This window comes from Pseudochaenichthys georgianus, chromosome 15 (genome assembly GCF_902827115.2).
Source record: "Pseudochaenichthys georgianus chromosome 15, fPseGeo1.2, whole genome shotgun sequence".
Classification (NCBI taxonomy): domain Eukaryota; kingdom Metazoa; phylum Chordata; class Actinopteri; order Perciformes; family Channichthyidae; genus Pseudochaenichthys; species Pseudochaenichthys georgianus.
The window spans coordinates 25,421,086-25,437,594 of record NC_047517.1 but is presented as its reverse complement, the minus strand read 5'-3'; the positions used below and the strand labels follow the sequence as shown (position 1 = coordinate 25,437,594).

General features: G+C 39.7%; 1 protein-coding gene across 1 annotated transcript; it reads right to left on the bottom strand.

The window, feature by feature from the left end:
• Positions 1–305: 305 nt before the first annotated feature.
• LOC117459844 (exportin-5) lies at positions 306–15,327 on the bottom strand. Its single transcript, XM_071205659.1, has 33 exons — positions 15,127–15,327; positions 14,474–14,595; positions 14,324–14,396; positions 14,066–14,203; positions 12,761–12,943; positions 12,569–12,595; positions 12,302–12,487; positions 11,511–11,587; positions 11,386–11,430; positions 11,196–11,286; positions 10,997–11,080; positions 10,763–10,888; positions 10,561–10,651; positions 10,348–10,476; positions 10,062–10,177; positions 9,798–9,953; positions 9,403–9,444; positions 9,210–9,299; positions 8,929–9,125; positions 8,740–8,842; positions 8,398–8,579; positions 7,860–7,960; positions 7,663–7,759; positions 7,437–7,572; positions 7,224–7,322; positions 7,053–7,099; positions 6,839–6,945; positions 6,124–6,183; positions 4,715–4,809; positions 4,517–4,624; positions 4,116–4,253; positions 3,430–3,594; positions 306–3,162 (listed from the first exon to the last, which is right to left on the bottom strand). The coding sequence occupies exons 1-33, from the start codon at positions 15,226–15,228 to the stop codon at positions 3,013–3,015; spliced, it is 3,663 nt and encodes a 1,220-aa protein (XP_071061760.1). The 5' UTR covers positions 15,229–15,327; the 3' UTR covers positions 306–3,012.
• Between the last annotated feature and the right edge of the window lie 1,182 nt (positions 15,328–16,509).

Genomic DNA, 16,509 nt, shown 5'->3' with positions numbered 1-16,509 from the left:
AAGCATTATCAGAGTTCGTTATTTGGATATTTTTTGCCTAGAAAAAGAAAAATACAAAATACAAAGGCATCCGTTTGTTCAATCATAATCCTGATATCTGTGTAGCGTGGGTGGGAGAAGGCATACTGAAGGTGGGTGCACAGTTTTGTTTGTTTTATGCACTAGAAACGTCTCTCTGCACTGCCAGTTTAGACAGAAGAAAGAATTACCATAGTGCTTCAACACTTTTTTCATTACAGATACATGATTTCCTTTATTAACCTAATTTATAGTACAAATATAAAAAAAAAAAAGTTAAACAGTCAACAATTCCAATTAGCACAAAGACAAAGTTGCATTCATTTGTTCATTCAATAGATTAAAGAAATGCAGTTTACTTTTTAAAGAAAAGCAGCATATCCTTAAAAAACATCATGTTTGGCATACAGTATTGATAAATGCCTTAAACAATGAGGTGGTTATCATGTTCGTGGAAGAACTGTCTGCACATGTAAAGGACTATGTATGACCTGATTGATTCAGCTCTCAATTACAGCCACTCGTAACTCTTTCATTGCACATACAGTATGCACATACAAATATTGTCATAAGAATGATTGTGGGTTTGTAAACAAATATTTTGGATAACTTGAAAGCAAACTCATGTCAGGATTGCTAACCGTAAATTGAAATCAGTAAGAGCAATTATTTAGGAATATATAGATCTATATATATATATATCAATTATTTAAATGAAATTTCTTGTGTGTAGCATTTTAATGTTGTAACAGCTGGAGGTGAAGCTTATTTTACCTACTTTATAAACATTTGGGTAGTTTAGTCCTTAATAGTAGGCCTACATAAAACAATCCGATTCTTCATTTGACACATGAAGACGTGAAACAAATATGTAAAAATCTATAAAAAATCAATGCTGAATTTACAATATTAATTTCTTAATTGTAGTGGAGTAATATTATAGTTTTGGGGGGAAATTGCAGTATGCTATCCAATTACAAATATGGCTTAACGTTAGCTGTTTATTTAATGACTGTTCTTTGCGGCAAGGCCCTACAGCTAACTTTTCTAACCAACATTTAAACTGAGGATGTTGGTTCAACAAATCAAGATGTAAGAGTGCATGTTTACTGTGAATTTACAATTAGCTAAATATATTTTGCTACAATAATTACATAACCTACCGGTAGACTACACAGTTCTTCTTCATTGCGCTTCTTTACAATATTTGACGGTGATCGGTAATAGCAGAATTCCTTCCGGAATGGAATGTGAACTGCTTTTACTAATATGCTTTCAGAAGACTTCCTCGTTCACTAATGAAATATCCCTTATAATATAACAGTTAAAAGATTAAATGAAGGTCATGCAAAGGTAAAGACAACTATTATCACTTCACTACTATTTAGATGTTGGGCCGTGCAAAACAAAACAAATATTAAGACCCAGATATCAAGGTTCTAAACAAAGAACCTTGAACCTTGTCCATCTGTAGCAACTGAGCAATTCTAATGTAACATTTCTCATAATTCGAAATAAAAAAATATTTAGACAAAATTAAATCTAGATTGATTAATTTATTTAAAAATAAAACAAAGTATAAACCACACCAAATTAAAAAAAAACAATTTTCTCCTTTGAACAGAACAAGTTAGTGTAAGTAAGTTCTTTTTTTTTTTTTAATGGCCGAAGGTGAACAATCACAAAGACAGGTAAATCGGTTCATTGGATATCCAAGCTTCACAAATGTTTCTTTTACAGGGCAAGTAGGATGTGAACCCGTTTTCAGTCAAATGTAATCTAGAATTTCAGACCAATCTTCCCAACACAGTACTCATCATATCTAGCATAGCAGATCTATAAGAGTAAGATATATCCACCAAATCATGATTAAAAACAATCCCTTGAAAATAGAGGAATGTATGTCTGGTTCACCATTTTCAGTTTTCAATGTTTAGCATTCTGAATAATGGCAAATGTACAAATACAAAAAAAATTAAAGTAAAAAAAAAATTAAAGACTTGGATTAAGCTACACATTAGTTGTTAAGTTTATTCATAAACAATCTTTGTGAAAACTATATGCAGTTTTGTTTCTCAGAAATGATTGTATGGTCACGTTGGTCATCGGGTCTAGCATGAGTGTTTTGGCACAACATTTGGCTTCATTATTTGTAGTATTAGACGTGCTAAAACAACTGCTTTGTAATATCTGCACACTAAAACATTGCTGTTCATAATAATATCTACAATATCCAGTTGCTTTCTTTTCTTAGGGTATGTTTTCATGATGCATCTTTACCCCATCTAAGGGAACGGTGTACACGAGGTACATTTTTGCATTCTTTCAGAAATTAAAAAAGGTTTACACACACACTCCTTCCTAACAGGCTATTCCTGTTGCTATTGGCTATACTTTCTTTATCTTTTTAGGTATCATTAGAAGCCAATTTCTATAATGAATGTCAAACCACAGCTGAACTCGCTGTTTGATACCATTGTCCCATAAATCTGACATGATTAGTGTGAATGATGCTGGTCAATGAGCAAATAATGGCACCTACAAACGGCTGAATCATCCTGTTAGAAAATAGTTTTGTGGCTCAATTAAGCTTCTGCTGAAGAATATAAAATAATGGTTGGTAGCTATTTTCAGATTGTCTCTTCCCACAATACGACGAAGAAACATACTTTAATCTGAAGTCTTTACTACTACTTCTTCCATACCTCATTCATTGCTAAGAGTAAAGGAATCAAGACGTAATGTGCAATAGGATTTAAAAATCGATCTACTGTGTTATACTTGCTTGTACAAAAGACTGGTGGGAAGATTTCATGAGTGGTGCTGTGGTACATCGATGGTAAAAATAAAGATGACCTATTGAGAAACAGGGGTGTTGACAGTCATGTCAGGGAGAGCCGCACTGCCCCAGCTGAAGGATGGTGACGGAGACCCCGGTGTGTACACATAACTCTCTGCAGTCAGTATGAAGTCCATTAGAAGCACTCTGTGTTCCTACAGGGTATTCTTCTCTGGGGCGAAGAGAGCTTCCAGGCCTGTTGCTTCACTGTTCTGCACTACATCCTTGTCCGGCTTCGGGCTTTTATAGAGCGATGGAAGATTCCGGATATGAACCTCCTTCCTGAACTGCTGGCACAGAGCTTTCTGTTGACGGGAGTCAAAGAGAGGAGGGGTTAGAACAGAGCTATAGGAGATCTACCAGAAAGAATTTCATTACATTGTACAGCCCTGTTGAGCTGCTGCACATTTTCTTTCTGCCGAGCACAGAAGATTTACTGCACAGCCAGAATCACACACTGCTGAGTAATGACTTGCACTCGGAGGCCAGGGTGTCTGGTCACTTCTGATGAGCAGTCTACAGTGGGATATAACAGCGAAGCACTGCTCTCTAGTGGCTAAATGTGGCATTACCCCAACGGTTCCTTCGATGAGCTTCCTGAAGTGGTCTTTCCTCTTCTTGTCTCCAACCTTCTGGGCATTAGGGTCCAAGAGCCGGTGGTCATACTGGTCCAGAGCCTCCACACTGATGTTTGGGATCTGGGTCATCACTACTCTTAGCTCTGGATAGCGAGCTCGCTATAGCAGATAAACAGACCGGTAAGGAGATGATTAGCAATGCATTCTGAGGAATCAACTATAAAGACCCACAGATAAAACTTCTATATATTACTGATAAAATAAGTACTTTGTGACTTCACAGCAGAACCAATTAGTCATTTGACTGCCAATGAATCAGAGGCTCATTTGATAACCGTTTCATTGTTTGATGTTATTTTTGGCAACGGAAATATCCAATATTTCTCACTGGGAGGCTAACATTTGGCATGGAGGTCAAGTTTTTGTGAGGCTGTGTGTGTGAATGAATGTACGTGGTCACAGCTTGTGCGGATTTTTGATGGTTCATGCTTCTTCCATTTATGACAGTCAACTGAACAGTTTTTTACTGCAAGTTAGATAAAACGTGCATTTCAAGACATCACTTTAATCCTCTTATAGTAAAAACAAATATGAAAAACAATGGACTGGGCAATAACGGTCAAACAAACAAGGTCAAAATAAAGAGCAGATATGGCAGAGGTTATTGCTTTTAGCCTCACCAGGTTTTCATAGATGAGCATGGCCAGCTGAGAGAGGGTAGAGTTGCAGACTTCATGTTGCCCGTGAACCTGAAGGGCCCTAAGGACGCTGGTATAAAACCATGTGACTGCTTCAGGAAGAAGATTACCCCCGATAACCTGAAGGGACAAAGAGCGGATTTGAGAGGAAAACTTTAGAAATATGTGAAATTTAAGTCACAGACAATGAGTGAATATCAACAGAAACTCAAAATAGCCTGACCCGGTAAACATGAAATTGTGCATTAAACTGTCAGAAAGGTGTCAGAAAGCCGTATCAAGCATGGTCGTTTCAGCTTTAGACTTCCATTGTATTTTATGAGATTTGTGCACACTAATAAAATACTATAAGGCTAGCTTTTATATTGTACGTTTGTTGCTACCTGGCGCAGAAGTGTCCAGCAGACCATGGAAGCAGTGCGGTGACAGTTGGTGGTGTCCTTCCATGACAGGGAGGTAAAGGTGAGGGTCAACATGTTCATGTAGATGTTCTGGATGAGAAAAACAGAGACATTGAGCCTATCGGCAGCATTTCAGTAATAAATATGCTGTTGCTAGAGTGTTATGCGTCTCAGGCTGACCTCGTGTTTAAACAGGTGTTTTCCCAGCTCACTCAGCTCCTCTGTGGGCTGGGCAGGAGACGCCGTCTGTGCCGAATCCATCATCATGTCTTCCTCTGGGAGAGAACAGTTCAAGAAAAGTATTAAGATAAGATAAGATGGAACTTTATTTATCCCCGTGGTGAAATTCAGGCGTTTATAGCAGCCACAGGGTCAGGGTGAAAAACAGGATTCAAACAAGGTAAAAAATAAAGATAAAATACAATACAAATAATAATACAAACATTTAAAAATAAAAGTGATAAAGTAACTGTTGAAAGAGATATCATGGTAAAACGTTAGTCATTTGAAGTAAGACTAGAGGTGTCCCAAAAGACTTGGAAAATGTGCTTAGGAAACCTTAGACTTGTGCATTATGGGTGTGCTGAAAGTCTGATTTTGCATAGAATTGTTTCTCCAAATAAAGCATGATTTGTCGCCTATTTTGGTATAAATATCATGATAGACTATGCACTATCCAAATGATTTGGACAATCATAGCAGTATCATGGCGATCAGAATACTAATCAGATAATATTAAGAGACAGTTAAATACAACTAATTGTGATTTGACAATAGGCAGGAACAGTACTCGACTATGTCAATTATTATATAAATTAGACACACAAGAGTCATCATTCATGCCATCTTGTCATTGTGAGTATTTGTTTGGAAATGTTCATTGTGAGAAATCCAAATAAAATCTTGAATGAATAAGATAGAGCTTTATTGTCTCCCCTAGGAGAAATCCGTCCTGGGCGTCGAGATAATACACATAAAACATTCAGGTACAGATAGAGATCACATATCACACGGCAAAGAAACAAACAAGAAACATACAGGTACAGCACTTTCCCTATTGCACATACACAATCAAATTGCACTTTCCCTATTGCATTCATACATAATCAAATATTGCACTTTTCCCTATTGTACCTATGCATAGTGTCCGTCAAATTGCACATATCCCTATTGTGTCCATACCTATTTACCAGTGGCGAACCGTCAGGGCCTTCAAGGCATTCAGAGAATACCCTGGAACACTCAGATAAAACAAACAAAAAATTGATTTAATTATATAAATAAAATGTAATAAAATGTATATAGGGGGGGGCGGGGCGGTGGCTGGGTGTGTCTACAGAAGGTCCAGTTGTGATAGCCACGGTTCTCCGTAACTTTCTCGATTGCACAAACTACGCTGTCAACATTGCACCTCCCAACAACTCCTAACACAGCATCACAATTGTTTCTGACTGTTCAGCAGCTTGATTGACAGCGGAACAAAGGAAAACTTATACCTGTTCAATTTACAGTTTGGTAATCTATACCTTATATAATATATACATATATAATAAAAACAAAATACAACTGTATTTAAAGTGTTATCTTACCATCTATTTCCTCTTTATCTGCTGCTGGTTCATGTCCTTTTTTAGATATGCAGCTCACAGCTACAAGAGAAGAAAGAACAGAAATGTTATGGCCGCACAATAACTCAACTCCTCTGCTTACAATATTAAGAGTAATGGCTGATCAGGCAGTTGCTGCTATATGCTCAATTATAAAACACATAATATATTTTTAGCACCTTCTGAATATGCACCCCCAAACATCACCCTTTTTTCGAGTTCACAGTGGGGGTCAGTCATTTAATTACCAAGGCAAAAGACAGTCAACATGTAGACTTTCAGCTCTATACAGGAATTATGGCTCATATTTGCACTTTGCTGATGTGTTTTTAGTTTGCACATCTGGCACATACACAAATTGCCCACATGATTAAAAGTGCATTAGCAGTAACAAGCCATGATTTTCACCGTGTGTTTGGCTTAAAAAAAAAAGATCTCAGGGACATTATATTGCTATCATAAAACAAGTGCACCGTCAATATAATAAAATATCCTTTTGCAACAGATATTTTATTTTGTAATCAATACCTCTGCCAACAAGTGCACAAGTAGCTGGCTCATTGCAATGCTAGTTAATACACTGCTTTTTATGGTGCATTCCTTAACTCCAGTTTAATTATCAAATAATCAGTTAATAGCAACATTAACTTTTAATTCACTTTCATTTATTTTGAACACAAGACATTCTGAAACTTACAGAGAAGGTCCAGCACCTCCCTGGTGAGCAGGCGGACCAGCTGCTCCTCCAACATCTCCTGCGTCACATGGCTCTCCTGACACACCACCACCTCCTCGTCCTCACCACTACAAACACAGAAAAAGATTAAATAAAGATTGTATTTAAGGAAATGTATGCGAGTACCGTTAGCAAAATGTACTGCAAGTATTCTGTAGCCGTGGATTGTACTTACTTGACAGAGGTCCTCTGGCTGATGAGTTGCCACTTGACGTTGAGTCTCTGTAGTATGAAATGGAAACAAGACCATGAGATTTAGCAACCTAAACAACAGTGAGTGTATTAAATATATAATATGGTCAAATTAATGATAAATGTTACAGAATGGGAGATGTGGAGATCTGACCTGCTGCATGTAGGCAAACAAAGGTCCCAGCAGGGGGCACAGTAGACTGTTGTAGTACTCCTGAGGACACGATAGCACCAACTGCCTCAGAAACACCCGTAAAGTTATTAAGGAAATACCATGTCAACATAAAGCAACAGCTCAGATTAGTTCATGTAGAATGAACAGCAGTGATAATATTGGATTTTGAAATAAAACAAAAGCAAGGATATGAATCATAGGGCGAAGTCTGTGGTCCGGCACATGGTCCAGAGACGAAAAAGCAGAGCCAGCTATTTCTTCACTCAGCCTCTCAATGGTGTAGAAATCTTGCTGCAGGGACACACCTGCGCATCCCAGGACATGGAAGCTTCAGAGGTAAAGAGAGCGTAAGATAAAGTAACATTTCATCGGAAAAAACATATTGAAACAAAACCAAACGTTTGGGGATCTTTCTCACCAGTTGTCATACAACGTGGACAAGAATCCCTGCATTCGCTCCAGGTTGCTTTTATACACAGCAGTGTCATAAAGGTCCAGAAGGTTCTGAGAGAGACCTGGAGAGAGGACATATATAGAAGGTGTAGACAAAATCTATGAAGATGATGGCTTACTCATGGGGAGTGAAAGAAGAAATGTTCTGGAAGCCCATCTTACCAAGAACCACATTTTTCTCTGCGTCCATCACATCATGGGCCCTGGAGAAGGTCTCACTCAGACGAGCCATGTTCTCCGGGGTGAACAGACTGTTTTGGGTCCTGCAGTGAGGAATAGAGCAAAGAGACCGGTCACAGATCAGTGTAATAGCAGGAGGTATTATTGGGACACTGCTAGACAAACTGATGAGCAAACACAGAGGACTGACCTCATTTTATCACACATGTAATGTAATTGTAATTAAATAAAGTAACTGCCTTTTTTTTTTTGTTATTTGCACCGCCTCTCAGCTGCCAATCAAAGTGCAATGCTCTGAGCAGACCACCTGATCATGCGAAACCTTTCCTCTTTATCTTCCTTTTTGAAATCAGAAAAGGGCTCCAACATGCGGCCATATACATTGTAAAGCTTTTTTTATCAGCTATGAAAACGCTTTTTACATCAGCATGTCTGACTTGGCAAACCTTACTGCCCAGGTGAAGACATTTGTTGAATGAAGAAGTAATGAAAAGTATTGTGATAAATAAAAAAGGCATACCTGATTAGAGCCAGCAGGTTGGGCAGAAAGGCCAGAAACTGGGCAGTGCAGGGGTTTCTGTAGATGGGAGCTCCTGTGGGGGTGAGGCCCCCCACGAAGCCCCCAGCTTTGGCTTCCTCCAGGTCGGCAGGCCAGCGCGCACGCTTCACCACCCCCATCATGGCATACAAGCAGAAACTCAGCTAAAGAAGGCCAACAAATAAGAGATTAAGAGTTAAACAATTGTTTCATTATTGGGCTCATTGCTTTCTCAATACTTACAATTAGCCCAGTACTCTTTATGAGCAAACACCTGCAAAATGAGCCTTAGAGCTCACATACTAGGTAGACCTACACACTTACCCGCGCTCTATTAAGGCCCGATGTGTCTGCATCTTTATTCTGCTCAGTGACAACCTGATCGGCCCCGACAAAGGACAGGTACACGGCAGGGTTCGACAGCACACTGGAACACAAAGAAGAGATACTTATCTTTCATGACTTTAAAGCTCATGTACATATTGAGGGGGAAAATAAAGAATTCATACGCACTGCCTCATCTCCTCCGAGGTCCAGTCTGCAACCACTGAAGCCATCAGCTCGTCTATAAAAGCCTTCTGCTTTTCAAAGTCTTTGAACTCGTTACTGATGAGCACCAGAGACTCCATTAGAGAGCTTTCCATCTGAGAGAGCGTGGCCTGGCTCGAGCACAGCTTCTTTACGTGATTGTAAAACATGTCAAAACAAGGCTGGGGAGGAGAAAATAAATCATGTTAACTAATGGATATACATGTCATGGGATTTTACTTAAAATTGGTGAATTGGACACTCACCAAGAGGACCCTAGGGTAGTCTCGGCATATTTTGATGATTGAAGAACAGGCGTGCCGTCTCACGTTCTTTACAGCTCGGGACCGAGGTGCCTAAAGTCATCAATTGGATGTTTATTTCTTGGGGTTTTAGACATGTAGGATTAGGAAGATCACCGGTTCTGTTATGTTAATTGGTTCTGTGAAAGAAACTCACCTTATTTTCCTGACCAACCTCAAATGTGACTGCTTTAAACAGCTGTAGGGACAAAATAATAAAGTACTGTTAATCGTGATGATAATACTTGTTATAAACTTGTTTTTGAATGTTGTAGAAACTGGTGGCATAGCAACACATAGCATGCAAAGTTGTGTACATGGGATATTTAAGAACACAGACATCCCCACATTTGAAAAGACTAATACATATCATATTGAATAGAGTTTTTCTCTACCTAAACTTAAATATCTTAGAAAACCAGCAGCACTACATTAAACCATCATAAAACTACTATATATTTATATTAGCCATTACTATATTCCGGTTTATATATATACATATATTGAAGATGCACATAAATAGTATGCAGTGACCATGAGGACTCCGCTGACCTTGTAGAGGACCTGTGGCAGGAAGTTTGGTCTATGTATGACAAACGGGAAGAGAGCAGAGACGTTGGTGAGCACACAGGACAAGATGAGCGGGTCTTTGGTGTCGTAGTTCAGCACGGCCTGCAGCAGCTCCATGCTCTGATCTATGGGCAACTTCTACACGGTAAGAGGCAGAGGGAGAGGGGGGCAAACGTTTACATCATTATAGTCCACATTATTTGTATCACTCAGGTTTGTTCTGTAGCTTAAAGCGATTCCTCTTACCTCCTCCTCCAGATTTTTGAAGATCTGTGTGGCCATACACTCCATGAACACAGTCATTGCATCCCACTGCACCACTGATGGAGACAGGAAGGAGCACAGGCCCTCGGCAGTCTTAGCTAGTGAGGTTTAGAGAGACAAGTTAATTAGCTGCTTTTAGGAATGTATGATCATCCATATAAATGCAAAGTTTAAGTAGAGCCAATGGTGTATGCTTTACGTGTTCAATTACCCAAATCAGCCACAAATGTACAGATAAGAACATTTAGAACACAATAAGGACACTTACATGTGATAGCCCCAGTATCAATAGGGCTGCTGATCTGATACTGCAACCATTCTGCTGCTATCTGGAACGCCTCCAGAGGAACAATGCGACATGCAAACCTCACCACCAGTCCCAGCTGCGCCCGATAAGCTGTTAAACATGAACATACACGGTTAAAAACATCAAGGGATCAGATAAGGACGACTCAGGTAAAGCTACATCTGTAATGCTTACAGTTGAAAAAGAAATTGAAGTCCTCATCACTGTCAAAGTCCACACAGGAGTACTGGCAACTTGGGTTATCGTCTCTAGATGGAAATCCAGCCTGAAGAGAAAGACAAGTCAATATTGGGCCCCTTGAATTATACCTAACATATAAGACACCTGTGGTACCCTGAAAATGTTTACGTCTGGTTGGCTTACATCCATGTCTCACCTTGACTAGGTTGGTCATAGACGTTCTGAGGAATTTGGCGGCCATCTGTACAACGACTGCGTCCTTACAAAGAGCCTCATGTCTGAACAAAGAGCCCCAGGTAGGCAGGGTGGTTTTCTTCAGAAACTGCAGCATATCAAACACAGAGAGAAGGATTCATTTTCTACAGATTCAAATGCAGTTTACAACATAAGGATTTAGAAGTGAAAGCCATCAGAAAGAAAGTGATCTCACCTGACTGGAATGTGTAGTGAAGGCTAAAAGGGCTTCCATGTACTTGCTGAGATTTGCAGGTACTTCAACCTCTACATCTGAACCCTGTGGAGAGGACACATTATACACATTGCTTATATGATGTGACACCAAATGTATTCATGGCCAGGATAAAAGGCCATGTGAACACAGGAATTGATATGTTGTCAAATTCATTTACCACTAATGAGCAGAGCTGGCCTCCCAGAGCGCACAGCACCTGACACAGCCTCTTCAGGAAGATGTAGCGCCGCTCCACCACATCCACTGCTCTAAAAAAGGTATTCACAAAGAAGTGTATTCAGTATTGCCCCTATGTGCTTTGATGGCTCTTTTAAATCCACAGAAGGCATTTGTGTCACATGACTTACTGTGATTCATCGGATTTCATACATATTGCCAGTCCATCTGCTGACCTGCAACCAGACAATCCATTGATTAACAGTGACAATAGGCTGAAGCCAGTAAAGTGGTGGATGGTGGAGGAAGTACTCACTGGGCTGCAGAAAGCATGTAGTCGATGGCCACATCATCAAACAGCAGCATGAAGGGCTTCCTGTCCTCCAGCTTGCCCTGTGGCAGAAACACACAATACATGGTGTGTTATTGTTCATTTAATGTAAAACTTCAAGGTAGCATGACTCATCTGATCTACAGTTCTAAAATAAATGATAAGGCAGTTTTATATTCCAAATCCATTACTTTCACCAAGGCTGCACAATCCCCTAATTTATTTTCCTGTATTTTTATATTCAGCATCTAGAATCTAGATCAGCAGCAAATAAACAGAGTGATATATATTAAAAACAGATTGACTGATGGTGAAAATGTCAGAGTCAGACTCATGACTTATAGGCGTTTAAATAACACCATCAAAATAATTTCCTTAAGACTTTAAAAGAATCTCTAAGAGTTGATAAGTGCGCACAGAACTTGTTCGGACTAAACAATATATAATGTATATATTATAAATAATCAACTAAGAATTATTGTAAAACTAAAATCAAAAAACGGCTAGGTTTGTCTGGGAGTGCGTTGTGAGGCAAAGTCGTTGTATTTGTTTAAGTAACCACAAGGTGGCCCTATTGCTACAGATATGCATCACATCTTTCCATTTCCCAATTTTCCAATAAATTCCATAAAATCTGGCGAGATGTTTCGAACATATCATACAATAGCTACTATCTGACAAACAGAGAGCACACAAAAAACGAGATTTACAGCTGGCATCATGGCTTAAGCTACAGTCTAAGGGCCTTTCATTCCTGTGTTTTCTCTGCGACTCACCTTCCGACTGATAGCGATGAGCAGACACTCGGCTGCCTCCAGCTGCAGCTCCGGTTCACTCAGCAGTAAACACAACATTTCCAGCAGATGACAGTTTCCGGAGGTGATGTACACCAGAGACACCCAGTCTATGTAGCCTGCAAGTGTATTCAGCGTCGCCACGGCAACTCTGCAGTGAGCCCTGGCCTGTGCATGGAAAATCAAGGTAAGTAATCAAGTTCATAAGAGGTTCATTTTTAGAGCAGAGAAGCTGTGTGGTGTTCTGACCTGCAGCTCATGTTCGGGAGACCCTTTCTGGAAACAGAAATATAAGGAAAAAAAGATCAGAAAAACAAGAAATTATCCTACTTTTTTATTTTAGCTATATGAAAAACAATGGATCAATACATAAAAACCATAACACTGGCACATGATTTTGATTGCTACTTTCTACTAAATAAAAGTTTGGACGCCACTGACCAGTTTGCGGTATTCCTCCACATTAAGATGCAGAATGGCCATCATGAAGCTGAAGATGCTTTCCATGTTTTGGGTGAGGGTCTGCTGGATGTCTCTGCGTCGCTGGGTGGGCAACGTCTGGAACGTGATCACATCCTCCGCCAGTCTCAGCAGGATCAACATCACCAACTCTGTCTGAGCCTCCTATGAAAAGGCAGAAGGGCATTTTAGCTTCAACTTTATTTATTACATTTCACACCTGCCTTGTATAGTCCGGTTGAATCGAACCCTGGTGCGTGTAGCCGCTTGGTGCGGTTCATTTGGGTCGGTGTGAACACAATCCGAGACCTCTTAAGTGAACTAAACAACCGGACTCTGGTCCGCTAAAATAGGTGGTCTCGGAACGCTTGCTTGCGAACTCTGGAGCGGTTCATTGCTGGTGTGAACGCAGTCCGCACCAAAACATAGGAAGCGTAGTATTTACGTGTCACAAGAACGCGGATATCTTCAAAATCTTTAGCGAAAGAGTCTTTCAAGACATCCGCGGTTGTTTAGTTAAAGAGTGAAGCAGAATTAAGTGCTGAACAGTGTCGTGTAAAGTAAAAATTCTCCGTCAGCTACATAAAAGTAAGAACACCTGTCGTCGGTGAAACGCCCCTCCTTACTGCAGAACGTCTCTCATTATGTTCTAAAGTTTTTTAACGGATGTTGTCCGATTATATAATCATATGCACGGGCCGCTAGTGTCTGTTGATCTTCAGGTTAACAGCAGCATGAGAATAACCTGCCGAAAGTTCCGATGCTCCATGGCGGAGGCTCCGGTAGAAATTGCCGGGATTTGCGTTTTTACCCCCTTAATGTCTGACCAATGGTTGAACAGCATTTCCGTGCACATGACTTGTGTTTAAAGTTTATAGTCCGTTTGAGTTTTGCCCTGTGAACGCAAACCGAACCTTCTGAAAAATGAAACAATGTAACAAACTGTCGCCTGGTGCGCACCAGAAAACGGACTATTAGGTGTGAATGCACCAAGACCATAACAACAAAAACATTAAAGGGCTGCATCTTTTGGACCAAAAAATATACTTTGTGCTCTACTACAATAACCAATTGGGAAACAAGTTGTTTCGGTTTATAGTTGCTCATTTACCTTTCATTTGCTACAATCTTCAAGTAGACAATGACACCAGATGAAAATGACTAATCCTCGACTGGCACTTATTTGCATGCGATTTATGACATAATATTATTCAAATTTCGTGCAAGCTGGCAGAGGAAACGACACATATGCAATAACAAACTATATACACGCTATTAATTACTCACCCCATTGCTAGTGAGAGCCTCCATCTCTTTCAGCATGTCTGGCCAATGTTGAGGCCATTCTCTCTTTATCATTTCCACAGTGATTCTTGACAGGCCATCTTTGATGTGGCTCTCCTCCTCTAGGATAGAATGAGTACCCTGATAAGACGCAAAACAGGTGTTAGATAAGTGTCTACTACTGTGACAGTAAGATTCAGGATCATTTAAACCAAAAGACAGATAGTTATGTTGTTAACAGCCTATTAATGTCACACTTACAGTTGATAACAGGTGCATGGCACATTCCTTCAACTGGACCTTCTCTTGTTGTGGCATGTTGTTCCATCTGAACCTGCAATAAAAATAAGATTAATTTAGCTTTTAGCACGTCATTATTTGTTATAAACATGATTTCTCTGTTGCACTCACTTGATTACGTGTTCCAGGATTTGCAAACCAAAGTGTCTTACAACAGCTGGCTGGGCTTTGTCAGCCAATTGCAAGGCACATGGGACACAGAATGAGCTGGTCTCTTTAAACTCCTCGCAAAACTGATGTGAAAAAAAAGCTTGTTATTACACAGACCCATAGATAAATTTAATGATATAAGGTATAAACATACGATAATATTACCATATTGGTGTAGTTAGTCAGTAGGAAAGTGGCTTCAACAACAGCTGCCAGAGCAACTTTTAATTCAATACCAAATAGCCTAAAGTTAACAAAACAATTAGCCATTTAAGCTAGATGCAGCCCTGCAAGGTTTATTGGACTTGTTAAACCAGGCTCAGTATTTAATAACCCTATGCAGGACTTTCAGTAAATAATAATGTCTTTGAATGAATGCATGTCTTCACTGTGATACTCATGGCATGCAGGGGCTAGCTCGCAAAACATCTGGCCATCATTATTTATAAGCGAACGTAGACAAAATGTGTTAGCAATGGTGTTAATACTAGACCATTACAACATATTATTTTTTTATTCAGCTACGCAGTTACTTGAGTCTAATTTCACACCAACTACAATATATGGTATTCTCAGCTAGCTAGCAGCTAGCTAGCAACCCAAAACGATGCTACCTTTAGGGCCTCCAGCCGGTAAACTTGTCCTGTTTCTGCATCCATCATCACATTCAGAGCTTTGATAAGCTGATCACACATGGCGGCCACCTGGTCAGCCATGACTTCAGGTAGTGTCTGGAGAAAGCGAGTATCTCCCTTATGCAAAACACCTGCACGATAGTGAGCAGCGTAAACAGGGACGTACCAACGTGCACACAATGTGATGTCCGCGCATTTGAACTGTTGGCTTTCCGTTGAATTAGAATTCTGGGAGTTGTAGTGGAACCGTCATGTTTTTTGTTTTTTTTTTATAAAAAAAAAAAGATCGTCTATGTACTGCAAGAGATATCCCATCAGGGTTAAGAAAAATCATGATCATAGGAATACTCAATCCATGTTCCTTCGTTTGATTTGTATTTCTTTCTTAACAGAAAGCATAACGCGACTGCGATGTTTTTTCTGTTTTTACATGACTAAATGGCCAGATTATCTTTTGAGATAAATTGACAAAACGTACACGGACTCAGGGGACTGCGGTCAAGCCAGCCTCCACTCGGGAAAACCTAGTCAAACCAGCCCGCACGTGATATTGCGGTGCGCGAATATCCTATGCATTACGGTAGAGTCCTGGAAACACTGCCTCAGTGTTTAGATGAGAATAATAATAATAATGTTTTCTAAGTGACTAGATGGGATGTCCTGCTATCACCCTGAAGTGAAATAAGTCTTTGATACTGGACAGTTTTTGTTTTATTCTCATCTAAAAACAGGGATGATAGCTCATACAACAGAGATTTCAAAGGTCTTTTATTTTGAAACTCTACATAAGAATGTCCTGATTTTTTCTGGGTGACTAGATGGGGTGTCCTGCTATCACCCTGAAGTGAGATGAGTCTTTGATACTGGACAGTTTTTGTTTTATTCTCATCTAAACACAGAGGGATGATAGCTCATATATGAGACTTCAAAGGTCTTTTATTTTGAAACTGTACATCAGAATGTCATGATTTTTTCTAAGTGACTAGATGGGGTGTCCTGCTATCACCCTGGAGTGAGATGAGTCTTTGATACTGGACAGTTTTTGTTTTATTCTCATCTAAAAACAGGGATGATAGCTCATATATGAGACTTCAAAGGTCTTTTATTTTGAAACTGTACATCAGAATTTCCTGATTGTTTCTAAGTGACTAGATGGGGTGTCCTGCTATCACCCTGGAGTGAGATAAGTCTTTGATACTGGACAGTTTTTGTTTTATTCTCATCTAAAAACAGGGATGATAGCTCATATATGAGACTTCAAAGGTCTTTTATTTTGAAACTGTACATCAGAATTTCCTGATTATTTCTAAGTGACTAGATGGGGTGTCCTGCTATCACCCTGGAGTGAGATAAGTCTTTGAT

Coding starts and splice junctions, on each gene's coding strand:
- LOC117459844 (XM_071205659.1), bottom strand. CDS start 15,228: ATGGCTGACCAGGTGGCCGCCATGTGTGATCAGCTTATCAAAGCTCTG. Junction 12,944..14,065: donor AGGCTCTCACTAGCAATGGG/GTGAGTAATTAA, acceptor GCCTTTTCATAG/GAGGCTCAGACAGAGTTGGT. Junction 9,126..9,209: donor ACTACCCTAGGGTCCTCTTG/GTGAGTGTCCAA, acceptor TCTCCTCCCCAG/CCTTGTTTTGACATGTTTTA.